The 20,046-nt window shown below is 41.5% G+C and overlaps 1 protein-coding gene across 1 annotated transcript in view; it reads right to left on the reverse strand.

Moving 5' to 3' along the window:
- The window catches only part of LOC122690717 (melanoma-associated antigen B3-like), a 30,123-nt gene continuing 10,077 nt past the window's right edge, over window positions 1–20,046 (reverse strand). The window contains exons 2-3 of the mRNA XM_043897629.1: window positions 16,433–16,510; window positions 1–1,486 (exon numbers count right to left, since the gene is read on the reverse strand). Coding sequence (XP_043753564.1) covers window positions 453–1,433 — 981 coding nt within the window. The 5' untranslated portion in view covers window positions 1,434–1,486; window positions 16,433–16,510 and the 3' untranslated portion in view covers window positions 1–452. The remainder of the gene's footprint in view (window positions 1,487–16,432; window positions 16,511–20,046) is intronic.

Raw genomic sequence — 20,046 nt, forward strand, 5'->3', positions numbered from 1 at the left:
TCTTCCTTTTCCTCTATTTCTTGATCCCACATATTTTACTGCTTAACTTTTTTTGTATTTTCAAGGAAATAACATATTGCAATCCCATGTTATCTTTCACTGGCTTACTAAATAAGATGGAAGCTTCCCCATTTGCTTTACACAACAGAAAAACTCTTATCCTTAAGACCAACAAAGAATGGTTAAGTGTGACTGATGAATTTGTACACATATATGCTAGATAAGCTTTCATTTAGGAGCAACAGTTGAAAAGTAGCAAGAACATAAAAACACAGATTTATCTCTCAATTCCCCATACAGAACAGGAACACCAGGGTATTTTACACTGTGAACCCTCAGTGACGTCCAGTCCTATAGTACTTGGAGCACTGTGAATACTCTCTTCAGCCACAAAAGGCAGAATTTGCCTCAACTTCACTAGGTGTGGAAGGAACTGCTGGAGGAACGCTGGGTCATCCACTGGCTTGGGCCCTCTCTTCCTCATCTTTCAAAGCCTCTTCATAACGACAGTGGAAGGCACTGGGATCCAAATGGTTAATCCTGGCCAGGAACTCCAGGACTCTCATCTTGCTCGTTTCAGCATGCGCTCTTGGGCCCCACAGGAACTCATAGCATGCTGGACTGCTGCCGGGCACTTGCCGATATTCCAAATACTTCAGCTGCACCAAATCTTGGGTGATGAGCTTCTTGGGCTCCCCAAATAAGAAGTGCCTCTTCTCAGCATAGATTTCCATCTTACCCAGGAAATTCCAGATGTCTTCCTCTGTGGCGCAGTTGCCCTTCATGAAGATCACACCCAGGAGATTCATCAGGAGACCGGTCTTGGGAAAACCCCTGCCACGGTGCACAATCCCGTTGCGGGGGAGATTCATCTTGCTGACAAGGACATAAGAATGCTTGGCAGTGTTGTCTTTCTTCACGTCAATACCAAATACCACCTCCATGCTCTCAGAAGCTCTTTTGAGGATCCTGAGGAATCGATTTTGGTACTTTTTATCGATGATCTTCAGCATATCCACTTTCGTAATGGGCTTTTTCGTCTTATACATGCGTAACAGGAACTGCACCAACAGATACGTCGGCCTGGCTAGTGAGCGTTTTCTAGACCGCACGTTGGAGAGAGGGGCCTGAGGGGAATTATGTGTTTTCCCAATTTTCCCAATGGCTCTTTTGGATGATCTTGTGGAAGAAACATCTGCAGGCACAGTGGTGGTGGCCAGCGCCCCCCGAGGACGCTTGAGATGGTTACCAGACCTAGCACTGGGCTTTCCTTTAGCATCAACCCCTGGACCAGGACTGGAGGAAGAGGAGTGTGCTTCCATCGTGGTGGCAGTGACCTGAGCGCCCCTCAGATCCTGGGTGCCATGCTGATCCTGGCGACGTTTCTTACAGGTGTGGGGCTTACCCTTCTTACCCCTCTTACCCCGAGGCATGGTGACTGTGGTCAGGGACAACAGGCAGGAGCGCAGGTAGAACAGCACGTGATCTGGGCAGAGAGGAGAGAGGATGAGAGAATGAAGCACCTGTGGCAGGGAGGCACCACTCTGCCTTTAAGAAGGCCCCCTCTGCAGGTTTCCATGCCTGCCCTGCTCTGCGAACCCAAAGGACTACTGTTCTGATTGCCCTGTCCTCTGAAAACTCTGGTGAAATAATTAAGGTGAGACTCAGGCTTCAGCCTGCCAGCCCTGCCACCTGCCTCCTGAGGCTTGAGGAGCAATGGGCCAGTCTAGTCCTTGTGGACACCCCCCTCCATTCTGGAGGGTGGGGTCCTCTCGGTACATATTCAGGACAATCGTATCAACTTTTGGCAGGTGCAGGGCCCCCTCCTCTGTGTGGTATAAGCTTATACCCCAAAGCCCAGTCTTCATCTTCCTATGATACCTTAAGAGGTGAAGGGGCATTTCAGCCCTGTGTCCCTGGCAGGGGGCACCCACAGCAGTCAGCTCTAGGGAACTCTATCCTGGGCTCACTGGGGTTCTCCGTCCTCTTTCACGGTCTTGCCTTGGCTCTCGGTAGAGCCTGGGACACCCGTGTCTGCTGCCCTGGTGTACCTCCTCTCAGACAAAGGCTCTCTCCAATCCCATACCATCAGAAGGAAAGGAGGGTTCACATACACCTGACTTCATGCCTGGGCTTCTCAGTGCTTTGAGCCAGGAGGCGGGTGGTGCGGAGGGTACTCTCTATTGATCCCCTGTAGGTGGGTGAGTGCAAATATCAGTTCTTTCAGGGTCCTCACCCTGACTCCTCTGAAGCCCTGGGCCTCCTACCTTGGCAGAATTGAGGTCATTCACTTAGTCTAACATCCTCACTTCTCTGAACTCTCCAGACAGAAGTGAGAAGACTTCATCTTTACAGATACTCTAGGTTTCTACATGGAAAGGGGCCAATATTTATGAGAACTTAAGTTTAGAGTTGGTGTTCACCTTAGTCCTCACTCAGGTCTGGGTAGAACTCAGGACTCCTCCCACCAATAACCTGGGTTGTTCAGCCTCAGAGCAAAGTCCTCAATTCCCCGAGTCCCTGGAGGGGCAAAGTCAGGGTACTACATACGTGACTACCCTTCACTGGAGCCTCCCAGATATGTAGGCACTCTACTTTGTGATACCACCCCTAAATGGGGAGGGGCCCCCAATCAGTACTTAGGGCACTCACTTCACTGCAGTTAGGACAGAGGTATCCTCCATCTGCAAGCAGGGACTCCTCCTGACCAAAGCCCTCCCATCCCTGAGACTTCCCAGGCAGAACTCAGTTTGATGGCTCTGTCAGGGCTTCCCAGGGCTTACAGCAGCAGTGAGACTTGGTGCAGCCCTCTTTGTTATGGGCTGAGTGGTCCCCGGCCTCAGTCCCAACTCAGTCTTCACCTCAAATCTGGATCAGCGCTGGGAATCCACCCTCTGCCGGCCAGAGGCCAGGCCCTCAAACTTAAGTCCTTACTTCCTAGTCACTGTAGATCAGAAGTGAGGATGACTCATATCCCACCATGATGCTTAGGCTCTCAGATAGTACTATAGGGGTGGGGGAAAATCCAGGGCCGGGGGGGGGGTTGCTTGTTCTAGGGTTCTCATTCGGCATCCCCATCTTCCTATCTATCAGAGAATAACACACCTTCCTTTACTGAACTGTGTCCACAAGCATCCAAACAAAGCTTTACCTCCTAGAGTTCAGCAGGGGAGAAGTCCGGGAATTGAGTGCAAGGGGGCTGCTTTCTGTCACCATCTTTACTGCCCGTGCCCTTTTAGCACTCGGGGCTCTCCCTGTGACTGGAGTTAGAGCCTAGATTTCCTTCATTTCCAGAATCAAGAAATCTCTTAGATCTTAAAGAATCTCTTAGATCAAGAATTACCAAAAAAGGAAGCCTAACAGCATTGTAGGAACCATTCCCTGTCGACCACAGAGGTGAGACTTTGTGGATTTTGCTTTGTTACAGGAGGGGGCAATGGTCCCTTGAGTCCACATTCAGGTCCTCACCATGCCTTCAGATCAGTCCTGGGAATCCACTCTCGTCCAAATGAACACCCTGAACAGCAGTCAGAGCTCCCCGCCACCAGCACGAATTGTTGGGGGAACCATTTCCAGCTAAGGCTGCCCTGTGTGGGATCTCTGAAGGATGATTCCAGGGACGGGGCTCTGTGGGGACCCAGTTGTTCAGTGTTCAGCTGTCCGTGGGTCATCCTTTAGGGTCCTCCCCGTACCATCTATCTGAGCCTGGGAACCCTTGCTCTACGGAGTTGAGTCCTCCTGCCCGCAAAGCCCTCGCCTCCTGGAGTCCCTAGTGGGGTGTCAGGGCACTGCTCTGAGCATCTCTCCCTAACATGAGGGGCACCACTCTGCCAGACTCCATCCTTGGGGGACAGACCCTCTCATTAGCACTGATGGTCCTCACCTTCACTGTGGTGATGGCCAAGACAGCCCCCTCTGCAGAACTGGGGTTTGATCCTGACAGACAAGACCTTCTCTCCCTGAGACCAGACAAAAATGAAGAGGCTTCTCATCCCTGTAACTCTCCCTGGAGCCTCTGGGGTTAAGAATGGGGCAGGGGTCTGTAAAGTCTCCTCATTTGTGGGTCTACTGATACTTCTCTATCCACTAAGTGACCTCACCATGATCCTGCCCAGTCCTGGGACCTGACCCTCCAACCTGAGATTATCCCTCCACTGAACTGAGGCCATTCTTCTTAGCCTGAGACTTTGACCTCACAGAGAACTACAAGGCTTATAAGAGACAATGTCCACTCTGGGCACTCTAAGTCCAAGAGCAAGTTTGGGCAGGTCTCTGAATGACCTGTATTTTAGGGTTGTTGTCTCTCCAGTCCTCACTCATGGGGGCCCTCATTTTGTCTATCTCAAGGATTAAATGATTCCTGGGGAAGACCACACCCCTGCAAACTCTTGAGCAGTGTTCCTAATGCAAACCTTACAGTTTCATGTCCCAGACTGGACCTGAGATGGGGAAAAAAACACAGAAGGCAGGGGACAGGATCGGGTGTGCTCCCAGAGAAAAATGCTGACCGATCCTTTTCAAAAGCCATAGTCAGTCTCTTTTGTGACTTGTTTTAATTGATTTACATGCATACCTTTAAAACATTGTACTTCACTTAATCATGCTTCATTACAAACTTTAAGTTTACATGACCCTGCATTGAACATATCTATGGCACCGTTTTTCCAAAACCGAGTGTTTATGTGGGGTCCCTGTTCCACATATTGTTAATTCTTTAAATATTTTAAATTCTTTCCTTATTTTATTTCTTATGGTGCTCTGATCAGTTTTCTTTGTTGCTATTGTAACTGTCTTATATATGTTAATTAGGCTATGTACATTTTTTAGAGATTTTCTAGTAAGTGTATACAATAGGATTAAGAACATTTATAAGCATGGAAATCCCCCAAATTCCTGTGATTTAATTTATGGCAATATTCACTTTATTGCAGTGATCTAGAACCAAACCCATGATATCTGAGATATGCGCACACTTCTAAAGGAGAGGAGCCATCTAAGATGGCTTTGTGCTATTCTAATTGAGGTTATCTGACACTGCACAGAGAGACGATCTTATTGTCACTATCATCTGTTTCTCCTCCTCATTGCTCTCATTTCCTGAGGTAGCCTTCAAGGCTTTGTGCCTAAAGAAGTGCATTGGAATATATCCAGAGTCCTTACTTTTATCCCAAGATACATCTGAATGTTAAGGAACACAAGCTCTGCTTTAGGTCAAGGGGAGTCTAACAGTGTGGAATCTAGAGGAATTCAGAGAAGAATCTAATTCCAGGCCTATCAGTCACGAATGTTCCCCAGCAAGGGCTCGCTGCCTGATGCATATAGAAGCCAATACTATGGAACGGGCTTTTGAGAGAAAAATTTTATTCCAAGGTGGAGTGGCAAGAAGACACGAGGCAGGGCTCTCAAATCTGTCTCCTCAATCCAGAGTTTGAGGTAAAATTAAAGGGCTTAGGGGAACTGCAAACTTGGAAGCTAATTGGCTAGTCTTGAATTAGTTCATTTAAGCTATTCATGCTGCTAGAAGCCAGATTTTCCATACTGAAGGACTTCATACAGTTCTCCCATGGCAACATTCCTACTCTGAGAGTTCCACAGACTGAACCCTCTTGGTTCAGGGGTCATCCTGGAAATGGGCTCCTTTTTGTACATGCCTGGTGCTGTCTCTAAAAATAACTCAAGGTTTCATTAACCAACAACCTGTTTTAAGGAAGCAAAACAAGTTTAAATTGGTTGATGTTTTATGTTTCAATCCCCACCATCTCTCTTTGTACATTCTTCAATCTTGTGGGAAATCAATTTGGTTAATGATTCTCAAATTCTGTACAAAATGATAATCCCAGGTCTCAAATCTGTGTACCAACCAGACTGGAGTATGATATAAGCACTGACAAGGTTGGATTAATTGGTATTTAAGAAAGGTAATTATCAGATTTAACTTCCTTCACATGTCTCTTTATAGGCTATTGCTTTAAGTTTGGAGTTTTGGTGCCTGGATGGACTTTTATTACTATTGGGTCAGCTGTCCTGGCTTTTCCTGGCCACTCATCAGCCCAAACTGAACTCTGCCGTTGACTGACTGATTTCTTCCACTGTAGTGCTCAAAATAGTTTACATCTTGGCCAGCAAACAGATCCTGGACCAACTGCCTTTAACCAATGCTTGCTGCCTCTTCCCAGCCTTCATGGATTGCAGCCAACATCAACCAGCACTCTTATCAGGAACTTGAGGTCTCTGGATGAGGCAGAAATGTTGGCTTCCCCCAGAAAACCCCTGCATTCATGGGAGCTGTAGAAAAGCCATCAGGACTTATCTATCTGTGGCTCAGAGTGCTTTGTTCCTTTCTAGGAAGAAAATGGGCAAACTAGAGCCATCGTCCCTTAATTTAGGACCCAATTCCATCTCCTAGTTTGGTTTCTGGGAGGAATTGGCTGTATGAATTCCCTGGAGAAACCACTGAGAAGAATGGACAGTCTCAAGGTGAGCAGCTCGGATCTGAGGGTTCACTTAAAGAACCCTGAAAAGTTTTCCATTATATGTGGTTGTCAAACTGTAGCTTGAGAGGCACGTGTGCTACCAAGCTTCCAAGGAATCTGTCCCACCAGTTCCAAGACTGGAGCCCATTTGGTCAGAAGTTCCTAATATTTCCACTCTGCCACGTGCTGAGGGCATGCTTGTCTACTGAAGAGGGGTATATGGAAATTTAGACTCTGTCTCACTCTCTACCTTGAAAAACTTACCTAGTGAGGATGCAGGTGAAAGAGTGATTGCATCATGTTGAAGAAAGTGAAAGAGGAAGCTGTCTTAAACTCAGTCAGAGCTGAGTTTGAGAGAACAACTCAGGAGCACACATGTTTAAACACTGATTTCCTCACTTCCTTTCTCAGCATGCTGGGTTTTAATCTTTCTGGTAGATGACCAAAACATTTTACCACTCCAGCAGAGATCACACACAGACAAGCAATTCTAGATGCCTTGGCAATTTCCAGGCCTCTATGTAGCCCATTACCTTTAAGACCACAACCAACGGTTATTTCTCCTGGTAAAATTTCATTTTTAACATCACGCACACACATTTATAAGCAGTTCAATGCTACCTACCTGCTATTCTGACTCATACAGAAGAGGACTAGACTTTTCAGTTAGGAAACACCAGAATGTGTCCAATTGTATGAAATTCCTTTAACCAGGGATCAGGGTATATTCTTATGGCAGGGGGGCCAGATTTTCCTGCTTTATACTCCCTCCTTTTACCTCTATGCTCTCACCACACCAAGGTAATCAGGGCTGATTTCATTAAGAATGCACTCGTGTGACATTCAAAGTATCATAAGAGACTACTACAGACAGCTATATGCAAATAAAATGGATAACCTAGAAGAAATGGCCAGATTCTTAGAGAGGCACAACCTTCCAAGACTGAACAAGGAAGAAATAGAGAATGTAAGCAGACCTATCACAAGTACTGAAATTGAAATAGTGATTTAAAAATTCCCAATGTCCAAAAGTCCAGGACCAGATGGTTTCACAGGTGAATTCTATCAAACAGAGAAGAGTTATTACCTATCAATCTCAAATTTTCCAAAAAATTACAGAGGAAGGAACACTCCCAAGCTTGTTCTATGAGGCCACCATCACCCTGATAGCAAAATCAAAGATTCACCAAAAAAGGAAATTACAGGCCAATGTCACTGAAGAACATAGATGCAAAAATCCTGAACAGAATACTCGCAAACCAAAAATGACAGTCTCTTCAATAAGTGGTGCTGTGAAAATTGGACAGTTACATGGAAAAGAATGAAATTAGAACATTCTCTAACACCATACACAAAAATAAACTCAAAATGGATCAGAGACCAAAATGTAAAGCCAGATACTATAATACTCTCAGAGGAAAACCTAGGCAGAACACTCTTTGACATAAGTTGCAGCAGTATTTTTTTCTTTTAGCAATATGGTTTTTGATCCACCTCCTAGAGTAATGAAAAAAAAAAAAAACAGGTGGCATCTAATTAAAGTTAAAAGCTTCTGCACAGCAAAATAAACCATAAACAAAAACACAACTCAGAATGAGAGGAAATGTTTGCAGATAAAGCAAATAACATGGGATTAATCTCCAAAATATATGAATAGTTCATGCACCTCTATGTCAAATAAATGACCTAATTAAAAAAAAAATGGGTGGAGGACATAAATAGATATTCCTTCAAAGAAGACATAAAGATGGCCAAAAAGCACATGAAAAGATACTCAACATTGCTAATTATCAGAGAAATGCAAATCAAAACTACAATGAGGTATCACCTCACACCAGTCAGAATGGTCATCATGCCCAAATCTACAAACAATAAGTGGTGGAGAGAGTGTGGAGAAAAGGGAACACTATCGCACTCTCAGTGGGAATGCAAATTGACACAGTCACTATGGCGAACATTATGGAAGTTCCATGAAAAACTAAAAAGAGAGTTACCATATGATCCAGCAATCCCACTCCCGGCACATATCCAGAGAAACCTATGATTCATAGATACACATGCACCCAATCTTCATTATAGCACTATTTACATTAGCCAAGACATTGAAGTAACTTAAATGTCCATCTACAGAGAAATGAATAATGCAGATGTGGTATAATGGAATATTACTCAGCCATAAAAAGAAATAATGCCATGTGCAGCAACATGGATGGACCTAGGGAATGTCATACTAAGTAAGACACAGAAACACAAGTATCATATGACAACATTCATATGTGGAACCTAATTTTTAAAAATGACACAAATGAACTTATTTACAACATAGAAAGAGACTTTTGGATACCGAAAACAAGCTTATGGTTACCATTGGAGAAATTTTGTGGGAGAGATACATTAGGAGCTTGAGATAAACATATACAACTGTCATGTAGGACTCTTTGTGACTCCATGGACTGTAGTCCAACAGGCCCCTCTGTCCATGGAATTTCCAGGACAGAATACTGGAGTGAGTTTCCATTTCCTACTCTAGGGGATCTTCCTGATCAAGGGACCGAACCTGCTTCTCTTGTGTCTCCTCCATTGGCAGGTGGATTCTTTACCACTGCACCACCTGGGAAGTCCACATACACAACTATATATAATAGAGATAACCAAAAAGGACCTACTGTATAGCAGAGAGAACTCTATTCAATATTCTGTAATAAACTGTATGAGAAAAGAATCTGAAAATGAAGGAATACATGTGTATGTATAACTGAGTCACTTTGTTATACACCTGAAACTAACACAATGCTGTAAATCAGGTATACTCCAAGAAAATAAAACAAACAAATAATACCACCATAATATCCAACAAGCCCACTCCTGTGAATATATCCAGAGTAAATCATAATTCAAAAAAGTTACAGCACCCAATGTTCATTGCAGCATTATTTACAATACTTATGACACAGAAGCAACCTAAATGTCCATCAACAGAGGAGTAGATAAAGATGTGGTCTGTAAATACAAAGGAGTATTACTCAGTCATAACAAAGAATTAAAGAATGCCATTTGCAGCAACATGGATGTACCTAGGGATTGTAATACTAAGCGAATTAAGTCAGACAAAGAAAAATATATCCCTCATATGTGGAATCTAATTTTAAAAAATGATAAAAATGAACTTATTTACAAAACAGAAAGACAGATGATGAAAACAAACTGATGGACACTAAAGGGGAAACATAGTGAGGGAGGGATAAATCAGGAGCTTGGGATGAACATAAACATACCACTATATATGAAAGATAACCAACAAGGACCTCCTACATAGCACAGGAAACTCTAATGAATATTCTGTATGAAAAAAGAAACTGAAAATTAATGAATGTACATATATGTATAACTGAACCACTTTGCTATATACCCGAAATTAACACAACATTGTAAATCAACTGTACCCCAATAAAATTTAAAAAATAGACTACCTGGGCATATATCTGAAGAAAACCATAATTTGAGTAGGTACAAGCACACCCATGTTCACTGCAGCACTGTTTACAATAGCTAAGACATGGAAACCACTTACAGGTCCATGAATAAAAATGTGATACATACATACAATGGAATCATACTCAGCCATAAAAAAGAATGAAATAATGTCATTTGCAGCACTGGATGGACTTAAGAGATTTTCATAATGAATGAAGTAAGTCAGACAAAGACAAATATCATATTATATCACTCATAGGTACTATCTAATTTTTTAAAATGACACAAATGTACTTATTTAAAATATAGAAACACACTCTCACATTTTGAAAACAGACTTATGATTACTAAAGGGGAAACATGGGGGGATGGATACATTAGAAATTGGGATGAACATACACAAACCAGCAATATATAAAATAGATAACCGAACAGGACCTCCTATATAGCATAGGCAACTCTACTCAACATTCTGTAATAACCTATATGGGAAAGAATCTGGAAAAGATTGAATATATATGTAACTGAATCACTTTGCTGTGCACCTGAAACTAACACAAGAATGTAAATCAACAATTCTCCAGTAAAAGTTTTTTTTTTTTAAAGGATATCCATCTATAACAATACCTACAGGAAATCACCTTCAGTTCAGTTCAGTCGCTCAGTCATGTCCAACTCTTTGCGACCCCATGAATTGCAGCATGCCAGGCCTCCCTGTCCATCACCAACTCCCGGAGTCCACCCAAACCCATGTCCATTGAGTTGGTGATGCCATCCAACCATCTTATCCTCTGTCGTCCCCTTCTCCTCCTGCCCTCAATCTTTCTCAGCATCAGGGTCTTTTCAAATGAGTCAGCTCTTTGCATCAGCTGGCCAAAGGCATGAGTAAAACACTCCATCACCTCCATAAAGCAAGGTTTCCAGTCCAGGAGCAAGGTGTTTATCTCCGATTCAGAGGATCAGGTTTAATAAAATTTTGTCACAGTCATCCAATAGCCAACTTCCTATTAGCCAATTCCAACACATATAGCAGTCAGACATAGTTAAACATAGGCAAATAAATCCAAAGACCTGCGACCTTAACATAGCCATTTGGGGCTCTAACCCAATCGTTGAATATCTCAGCAGCTCTAACCTCTTGCACTGTCCCTTTAGGAGGGTCCCTAACCAACCCCTCATCCTAGCCTTTGGATTTTATCCAGATGGAAGGAACTCCCCTAGGCGGGACCCTAACCCACAGTGTTGTTGTCATTGTTCAGTTGCTCAGGTGTGTCTGACTCTTGGCCACCCCATAGACTATAACATGCCAGGCTTCCCTGTCCTTCACTATCTCTTGGGGTTTGCTCAAACTTGTTTCTGTTGAGTCGGTGATGCCATCCAACAGTCCAATCCTCTCTAACCCACAGTCCTGATGAGATTATTAGACTACAGACACATTCTAAATACATATAGCACATTTAGCTATAGGAACATTATAATGAGGTTACTCACCCCAAAGATATATGATCCAGGAGCTATTTCTTTTCTTAAAAGTGAAAGGAGCCAAAGAAGCCCAAGGAGCCCAGAGTGCCATGGCTAGGAAACAGGAACCTGAGAGCTGACTTTCTAGACAAACTCAGTCGAGATGGCCACTCAGGGTTGATGCTGAGAAGCCACCAGGGGCTACAGTGAGTCAAGCAGATGGTCACAAGTCCTAAATCTCAACTAGGCTGCCCAAACTCACTGAACATGGGCTCACTGACAGATGCACACAGAAGCCAGTACTTATGGCAAGAGCTTTTGAGAAAAGAGCTTTACTGCAAGGCCAACCAGTGCAGGAGGTAAGGTTTCAAATCTCTCTTCAACCCAGCAGCCTGGGTGAAATCTAAGGGGTCACGGGAATTTCTAACTTGGAAGCTAATTGGCTAGTCTTTAATTAGTCCATATCAGCTACTCAGGTTACAGGAAGCCAGGCTTTCCTTATTGAAGGACTTCTCATTTTGCAATGGCCCTTGGAGCAACATTTGTATTCTCTGAGTTCCCCAGATTGAAGATCTTTGCTCCGGGGTCATCCTGAGGTCATGCATTCCTTCTTGGACACATGCAGTTCTTTCTTTGCAAAATGATTCAAGGTGTGATTAATCAACAATCTCTTTGAGGAGGCAAAAACAGTTTAAGCTGGTCAATTGTTTCACATGCTGTTTCACTAGCCTCCTGAACTCCAGCACATTAGCCAAACTCCAAGACAAAGAAAATCACATTGAACTAAAATGTTGCCTAGCAAGGACAATCATGTAACAGTCACACCAGAGGATATAACATAGAATGTGTGTGAGGTAGAATCTTTCCCAGTTGGAAACAACTCAAAATTTTTAGAATTTTTGTCATTGATCAATATCTTCCCTCCTAGCTACCATTTCATCTAAATAACCAGTATTTCCAAGTATTTAAGTACCAACTAAAAATCTAGAAATTGCCTAGAATTTTCCCAATTACACACAAGATAAAATAATTGAGTACCTTCTTGATGGAAAGGTCTCTGGCTCCCTCAACCCAGGGTAAAGGTCACCAGTACAGGAGACTTTGGACTCTCTGAGGCCCTCCATCTGAGAATCTGGCCATGCCCACCATTCCCACTGTCTCTCTAGCCAACCAGGCAACTTCACGTAAAATGACTTCTCACTGAAGGCTCTGCATTTTCCTAATGCTCCAAACCTAGACATTGTATTAAAAAACAGAGGCATCATTTTGCCGACAAAGGTCCCTATAGTCAAATCTATGGTTTTTCCAGTAGTCATGTACAAATGTGAGAGATGGACTATAAAGAAAGCTGTATTGAAGAATTGATGCTTTCTAACTGTGGTCTTAGAGAAGACTCTTGAGAGTCTCTTGGACAGCAAGGAGATCCTCAAGGAATCAAACCTGAATATTCATTGGAAGGACTGATGGTTGAAGTTGAAGCTCCAATACTTTGGCCACCTGATGCAAAGAGCCAACTCATTGGAAAAGACCCTGAGAGATTTGGGGTAGGAGGAGAAGGGGGCAGCAGAGGACGAGATGGTTCAATGGCATCACTGACAATGCACTTGAGTTTCAGAAAACTCTGGGAGATAGTGAAGGGTAGGGAGGCCTGGTGAGCTGCGGTCCATGGGGTCACAAAGAGTGGGGCATGAATTAATGACTGAGCAACAACAAGGCTCCAAACTGCCTCACCACAGGCCATTTACACTTGCTTTCAACTCCAACTGCCTGCCCTCTTTACCCTGCTTTTTACTTGTTCTTTCAGCAGTCCCCAACCTTTTTGGCACCAGGGACTGGTTTTTTAGAAGACAATTTTTCCACAGACTGGGAGTGGGGGATGGTTTTGGGATAATTCAAGCACATTACATTTATTATGAATTTTATTTCTAATCTAAATGCTTCTGCTGATCTCACTGGAAGTACTGGTTGGAGGCCTGAAGTTTGGGGACCCCTGCTTTTGGTCATAGAGAATATCTCACCATATTTTCATATTATAGTACCTCCTAGACTCTAAAATTCAATGGACAGGGGCTAGATCTTGTTTTGGAGGTTGCTATTGTTCCAGTTTTTTAAAAAGCATCCACAGTACTAGTCAGCCTACCAAAAAGCTCATTCTCAGAACTTCCCTTTTGGTCCAGTGTTTAAGACTCCCTGCTCCCAATGCACAGGGCATGGGTGGGTTTGATCCCTGGTTGGGGGTGGTCCAGCATGCTTCACAGCTAAAAGAAAAAAAAAAGAGCTCCTTCTCAAATAATAATTGGGAAATAAACAAGAGAATAAGCATGTGGCCTAATCCATTAGAATTTATCTTACATTCCTAAATAATATAAGCAAATACAAGCATATAACTTTAATTTTTAGGAAAAAAAGCACAAGGAGGAGTTAGGTAAACCAAAAATTAAGAATCTTTTCCTTATTTATACTCTTTCTTTCAGCCTTTATTGATTAAATATAAAGTGCCCACTGTACATTTTGCACTATGCTCAGACTACAACCCCAAATAAGACCAAATATCTGCTCTTTTTTAAAAAAACACTTTATTGAGATATGATTATCATATAAAAAAGCTGTACTCATTTAATGTATACAACTCCATGTTTGGAAATAAATATGCACTTCTGAACCATCACTACAATCTATGCCATAAACGTGTCCATTACCTACAAAAGTTTCCTCCTACACTCTTTATTGATTTACTCATTTATTTTTGTGGAGGTGAGGAGGACCAAGGACAATTAACATAATATCTACCCTTTTAGCAAAACTTTAAGTATCCAATATGGAATTGTTAACTATAGGCTCTATGCTACACATTATATTTCTAGAAATTATTCATCTTATATAACTGAAAATCTGTATCCTTTGACAATCACTTCCTCATTACGCCTCCTCCCAGGCCCTGGCAATCACCATCCTACCCTGCTTCTATCAGTTTGCCTGTTTTAGATTCCTCATTTAAGTGGTATCATGTATTTGTCATTCTGTGTCTGGCTTATTTCACTTAGCACAATGTCTTCTAGGTCATCTCTGTTATTGCAAATGACAAAGTTTCCTTCTTTTTAAGGTTGAATACTACTCCATTATGGGCTTCCCAGGTAGCTCAGTGGTAAATAATCCACCTGCCAACGCAGGACACACAGGAGACTCGGGTTCGACCCCTGGATTGGGAAGATCCTCTGGAGGAGGAAATAGCAACCCACTTTAGTATTTTTGCCTGGAGAAGCCCATGGTCAGAGGAGCTTGGCAGGCTACATTCCATGGGGTCAAAAAAGAGTCAGACACAACTGAGTGACTGAGGACACACACACACAACACTCCATTTTATATTTATATATAAATCCAAATATATATATATCCATTCATTCATCAAAGGACATTTAGGCTGTTTCCCTGTTTTGATTATTGTGAATGATGATGCAACAAATATGGGAATGCTGATATCTCTTGGAGAGTCTAATTTTAACTCCTTTGAATAGATACCCAGAAGTGGGTTTGCTGAATCATATCATAATTTGATTTTTAATTTTTTGAGAAACCTCAATACTGTTTTCCACAGTGGTTTCACCCATTGACATTCTCATTAACAGTATAAAAGAGTTCTGTTTTCTAAATGCTTGCACTTAATCAGCTTACTCTCTACTGGAGAGAGAGCAAAACAATTAACTTGTCAAATTATTGTTGTGGTAAAATCATTTAACATCAAATCTACTCTCAAAATTTTAGGCACACAATATAGTACTGTTAAATACAGGCACAATGTTGCACAGCAGATTTCTGGAATTTATTCAATGAATAACTGAAACATTATATCAAGTGAAAAGCAACTGCCCATTTCTCCCTCCCATGGCCCCTCTGTGTTTCTATGTGTTTAAAAACTTTAGATGCCTCATATAAGTGAAACCATGCAGCATTTGCCCTTCTGAGACTAGCTTATTTCATTTAGAATAATGTCCCTGTTGTTTATCCATGTTGTTCCATATGACAAGATTTCTTTAATTTTTAAGGTGAAATTATGTCCAATTGTCTGTATCTACCACATGTTCTTTATCCATTTATCTGTTGGTAGATTTTGGGTTGTTACCATATCTTTGCTATTGTAAATAATGGTGCAATGAACACAGGAGTGAAGATGTCTCTTCAAGATACTGACTTCACTTCCTTTGGATATGCAATTGACCCTTGAACCATGTGGAGTTTAGAACCATGCAACTCCCATGCAGTCAAAATCCCTGTAAAATTTTTACTCTGCCCAAACTTAATAATAACCTATCGTTGACTGGAAGCCTTACTGATAAACAGTCAATGCATATTTTGTATGCTAGAAGTATTTTCTACTGTATTCTTACAATAAAGTAAGCCAGAGAAAAAATGTTATTAAGAAAATCATAAGAGAACATATATTCACAGTACTGTATTTATCAACACTGTAAGTTTACAGCATCCATTTATAAGAAAAATTGGCTGTAAGTACCAACATCTATATTGTCTTATATGACACAAAAGACTATACATATAAGACACTAAATATCAAACATGAAAAAATAATATGAAAATAAATTCATATTTATTTACAGGTATAATGATTCAAGCTTTGATAATGAAGAAGCAGCAATATGACTGCTTTATAGTAGCCTAGTGTAATCAAGACTTCCCTGGTGGCTCAGACGGTAAAGCATCAGACTACAATGTGGGAGACCTGGGCTCAATTCCTGGGTAGGGAAGATCCTCTGGAGAAGGAAATGGCAACCCCCTCCAGTACTCTTGCTTGGAAAATCCCATGGATGGAGGAGCATGGTAAGCTACAGTCCTTGGGGTCTCAAAGAGTCGGACATGACTGAGCGACTTCAGTGCAATCAATAGGATTGCTTCATGGTAGCCAAGCATATACAGTAAGGAATCGCTAAAAACTTTTATAGCATATACTATTATGGCAATATTTATAATACAGTACTGAAAACATTGTTACTTTAAGAGAAAACACTTACCTGTGATGACAGGCTGATGTGCAGTTTATTCATTCACGAGAGAGGTGGGACGGTGTGCAGTAATATAATTCTTTGAAACTAAAGTTATAAAACAATAATAAAATGAAAACATTATTAATTTTATATTAAATATCACTCACCTTCTGCCTATGCAATGGTAGGCTATCCATTTCAATACAAGTCTTGCACGCAATGTTCTACATGATGAATACTTAGCTGGTGGTGATGATGAAGATGATGACACAGAAGCATCTCATACAGTCCTTGCCATACAGTTATTAGCACTTAGCACAAAGACACTCAAACACATACTTAACAGATAAGATTATTACCTGTATGGCATGATGATTATTTACTACTCGTTGAGTGGAAGTGGATCACCATGAAGGTCATCATTCCCATCACCTTCATGCTGAGTAGGCTGAGGAGGAGGAGGAAGAGGAGGGGATGACCTTCCTGAGTGGCAGAGATGGAAGAGCGGAGGAGGTGGAAGGGGAGACAGGAGAAGCAGGCACACTCAGTGTACCTTTATGGAAATACATTGTAATTTCTCTCCAAACATATTGCTTTTTCATTTGTCTAAAAAATGTTTCTGTGTATTACCAGTCCTCCTTCCACCATTTGCTTTTGTTTCGGTGCCCTTATCATAGAAGGGTCCATGCCATACAAGAGGTCAAAAGCAGTCTTGAGTACTCTGAACACTTCTGCCAGATTGTCTAATGTCAATTTGTTTTCTGGCACTGCTTCTTCTATGTCTTATTCTTCATCATCCAGCTCTGGTTCAGAACCACTCATCTCCATCAAGTCGTATTTTGTTAATTCCTCTGCTGTTGTGTCTGTTAGCTCTTGGATTGTTCCAAGATCCATATTTTGGAACTCTTCACCCCCTCCCACCCTTTCATGTCATATCCACAGTCTCTCTCATGATTTCCTTGACTGACCCTTTCACAAATTCTATGAAGGCAAGTACTACACCTGGACAGTTTTCTTTAGCAGGAATTTATTGTTTGGGCTTTCATGGGCTTTGTGTGTGTGTGTGAACACACAATGAACAATTGCATCTTCAGTCGTGCAATCCTTCCAGACTTCATAATGTTCTATCAGGGTTCTCTTCCATAGCATTGACAAACATTTCCATTGAATGCCATGTGTACTGAGCCTTAAAGGTCCCTCTGACCCTCTGATCTATAGGCTGACTTAGAGATGTTGTGTTTAGGGGAAAGGAGACCACTTTGACGCCTTCAGTGTTGAACTCACGGGGTTTTGGATGGCCAAGGGCATTGTCCAATATCAAAAGAATTTTAAAAGGCAGTCCCTTACTGGCAAGGTACTTCCTGAATTCAGGGACGAAGCACTGATGAAACCAATCCCCTCAAAGGTTCCTGCTGTCCGGCCTTCTTGTTGTACAACTGAAACACTGGCAGATGGTGTTTATAATTTCCCTTGAAGGCTCAGGGTTAGCAGCTCTATAGATTAGGGGAGTCCTGATCATTTGCACAAAACCCTGACAGCATTTGCACAAAATCAGAGAATTTGCCTATCTATTTCTGTCTCAAATCTTGGCTCTCACTTCCCTTCCTTACCAATGCATGTACTTTGTGGCATTTCCCCCAGAATAGGGCACTTTCATCTGCCTTAAAACATGTCCAGACAGATCTCCTTTCTCTCCAGTAATTTTCTTTTTAAAAATTTTATTGGAGTACAGTTGATTTACAATATTGTATAAGTTTCAGGTGTACTGCAAAGTCATTCAGTTATATATATACATATATCCATTCTTTTAAAGAATCTTTTCTCATATAAGTTATCTCAGAATATTGAGTTTCCTGCTCTATAGAGTAGATACTTGTTGGCCATCTACCTTATATACAGTGTGTGTATATGTTCACCTCAAGCGTCTGATTTATTGCTCCCTGCCCTATTTGCTCTTTGGTAACTATAAGTTCATTTTTTATATCTGTTTAGTCTATTTTTTAAGTAAGTTCCTTTGTATCATTTTTTAAAATTATATTTCCAAATGAGTGATATTTGTCTGACTTCACTTAATATGAAAATCTCAAGAATGTCCATTGTCTCCACTTTTACTCAACATGATTTTAGAAGCCCTAGCTGTGGCAATCAGAGTAGAGAAGATATAAAAGGAATCCAAGTTGAAAAAGAAGTAAAACTGGCACCATTTGCAGATGACATGATACAATCACATCATGACAAATAGATGGGGAAACGATAGAAACGGTGAGAGTTTATTTACTTTTGCCCTCCAAAATCACTGCAGATGGTGACTGCAGCCATGAAATTAAAAGACGATTGCTACTTGGAAGAAAAGCTTTGATCAACCTAGACAGCCACACGACAGAAAAGGTCAGTTTTCATTCTAAATCCCAAAGAAAGGCAATGCCAAAGAATGCTCAAACTACTGCACAATTGCACTCATCTCACACTAGTAAATTAATGCTCAAAATTATCCAAGCCAGGCTTCAACCATACGTGAACCATGAACTTCCAGTTGTTCAAGCTGGTTTTAGAAGAGGCAGAGGAATCAGAGATCAAATTGCCAACATCCACTGGATTATCAAAAAAGCAAGGGAGTTCCAGAAAAACATCTATTTCTGCTTTATTGACTATGCCAAAGCCTCTGACTATGTGAATCACCCAGATGGGAATACCAGACCACCTGATCTGCCTCTTGAGAAATCTGTATGCAGGTCAGGAAGCAACACTTAGAAGGGGACATGGAACAACAGACTGGTTCCAAATAGGGAAAGGAGTACGTCATCTTGGAATGGTGGTAACCATGACTGCAGACCCAAAGTGTGGTACACAACAAGTAATTCAACTTTTTCGTATAACATCATGACTTCTGTTTCTTGAGAGCACTTCCAGTACCACTAGCAGCACTTCATATGAGTCCAATGGTGTTATTCAAGGTTTATGGTATCGTACTAAACACAGTGAGAAATACCTGAGAATCATTGGTGATCACTTTTTTTGAGATCACAGTTTACTACAGAAACTGCTCATCAGAGATGAATAGTGCTATTCAATGGTCCATAAGTGTGTGTGTGTGTCTGTGTTTGTGTGCACAACTTTTGATAAATTTAACCTTTTCATATTTGTATATATTTCATGGCAGTAAGTGATAAAATAGACTAGTATCTACATAAATTTTATGCATTCATGACACCTTTTTCTTAATTTTTTATATTTCTAGGCTATGCGAGTCACCTGTGAGTTTTTTCAGGTTATCTCAAATCTCAGAATAGTTTCCCAATGTATTTATTGAAAAAATATTCATCTATAAGTGGACCTGAACAGTTCAATCTTGTGTTGTTCAAGTGTCAACTGCATACTCAGAATTAGAAATGCTGAGTCATACGATAGTTACAGTTGTAATTTTCTGAGGAACCTCCATACTGTTTTCCATAGTGGCTGTGCCAATTTATATTCCCAGCAACTGTGTGCAAAGGTTCCCTTTTCTCAACACCCTTGCCAACACTTGTTATCACTTGGCTTTTTGATAATAGCTCTCCCAACAGGTATGAAGTGATCTGTTATTGTGGTCTGGATTACCATCTCATTGATGATTAGTGATGCTGTGCCCCTTTTCACATAGC

Source organism: Cervus elaphus, chromosome X (genome assembly GCF_910594005.1).
Source record: "Cervus elaphus chromosome X, mCerEla1.1, whole genome shotgun sequence".
Lineage (NCBI taxonomy): Eukaryota > Metazoa > Chordata > Mammalia > Artiodactyla > Cervidae > Cervus > Cervus elaphus.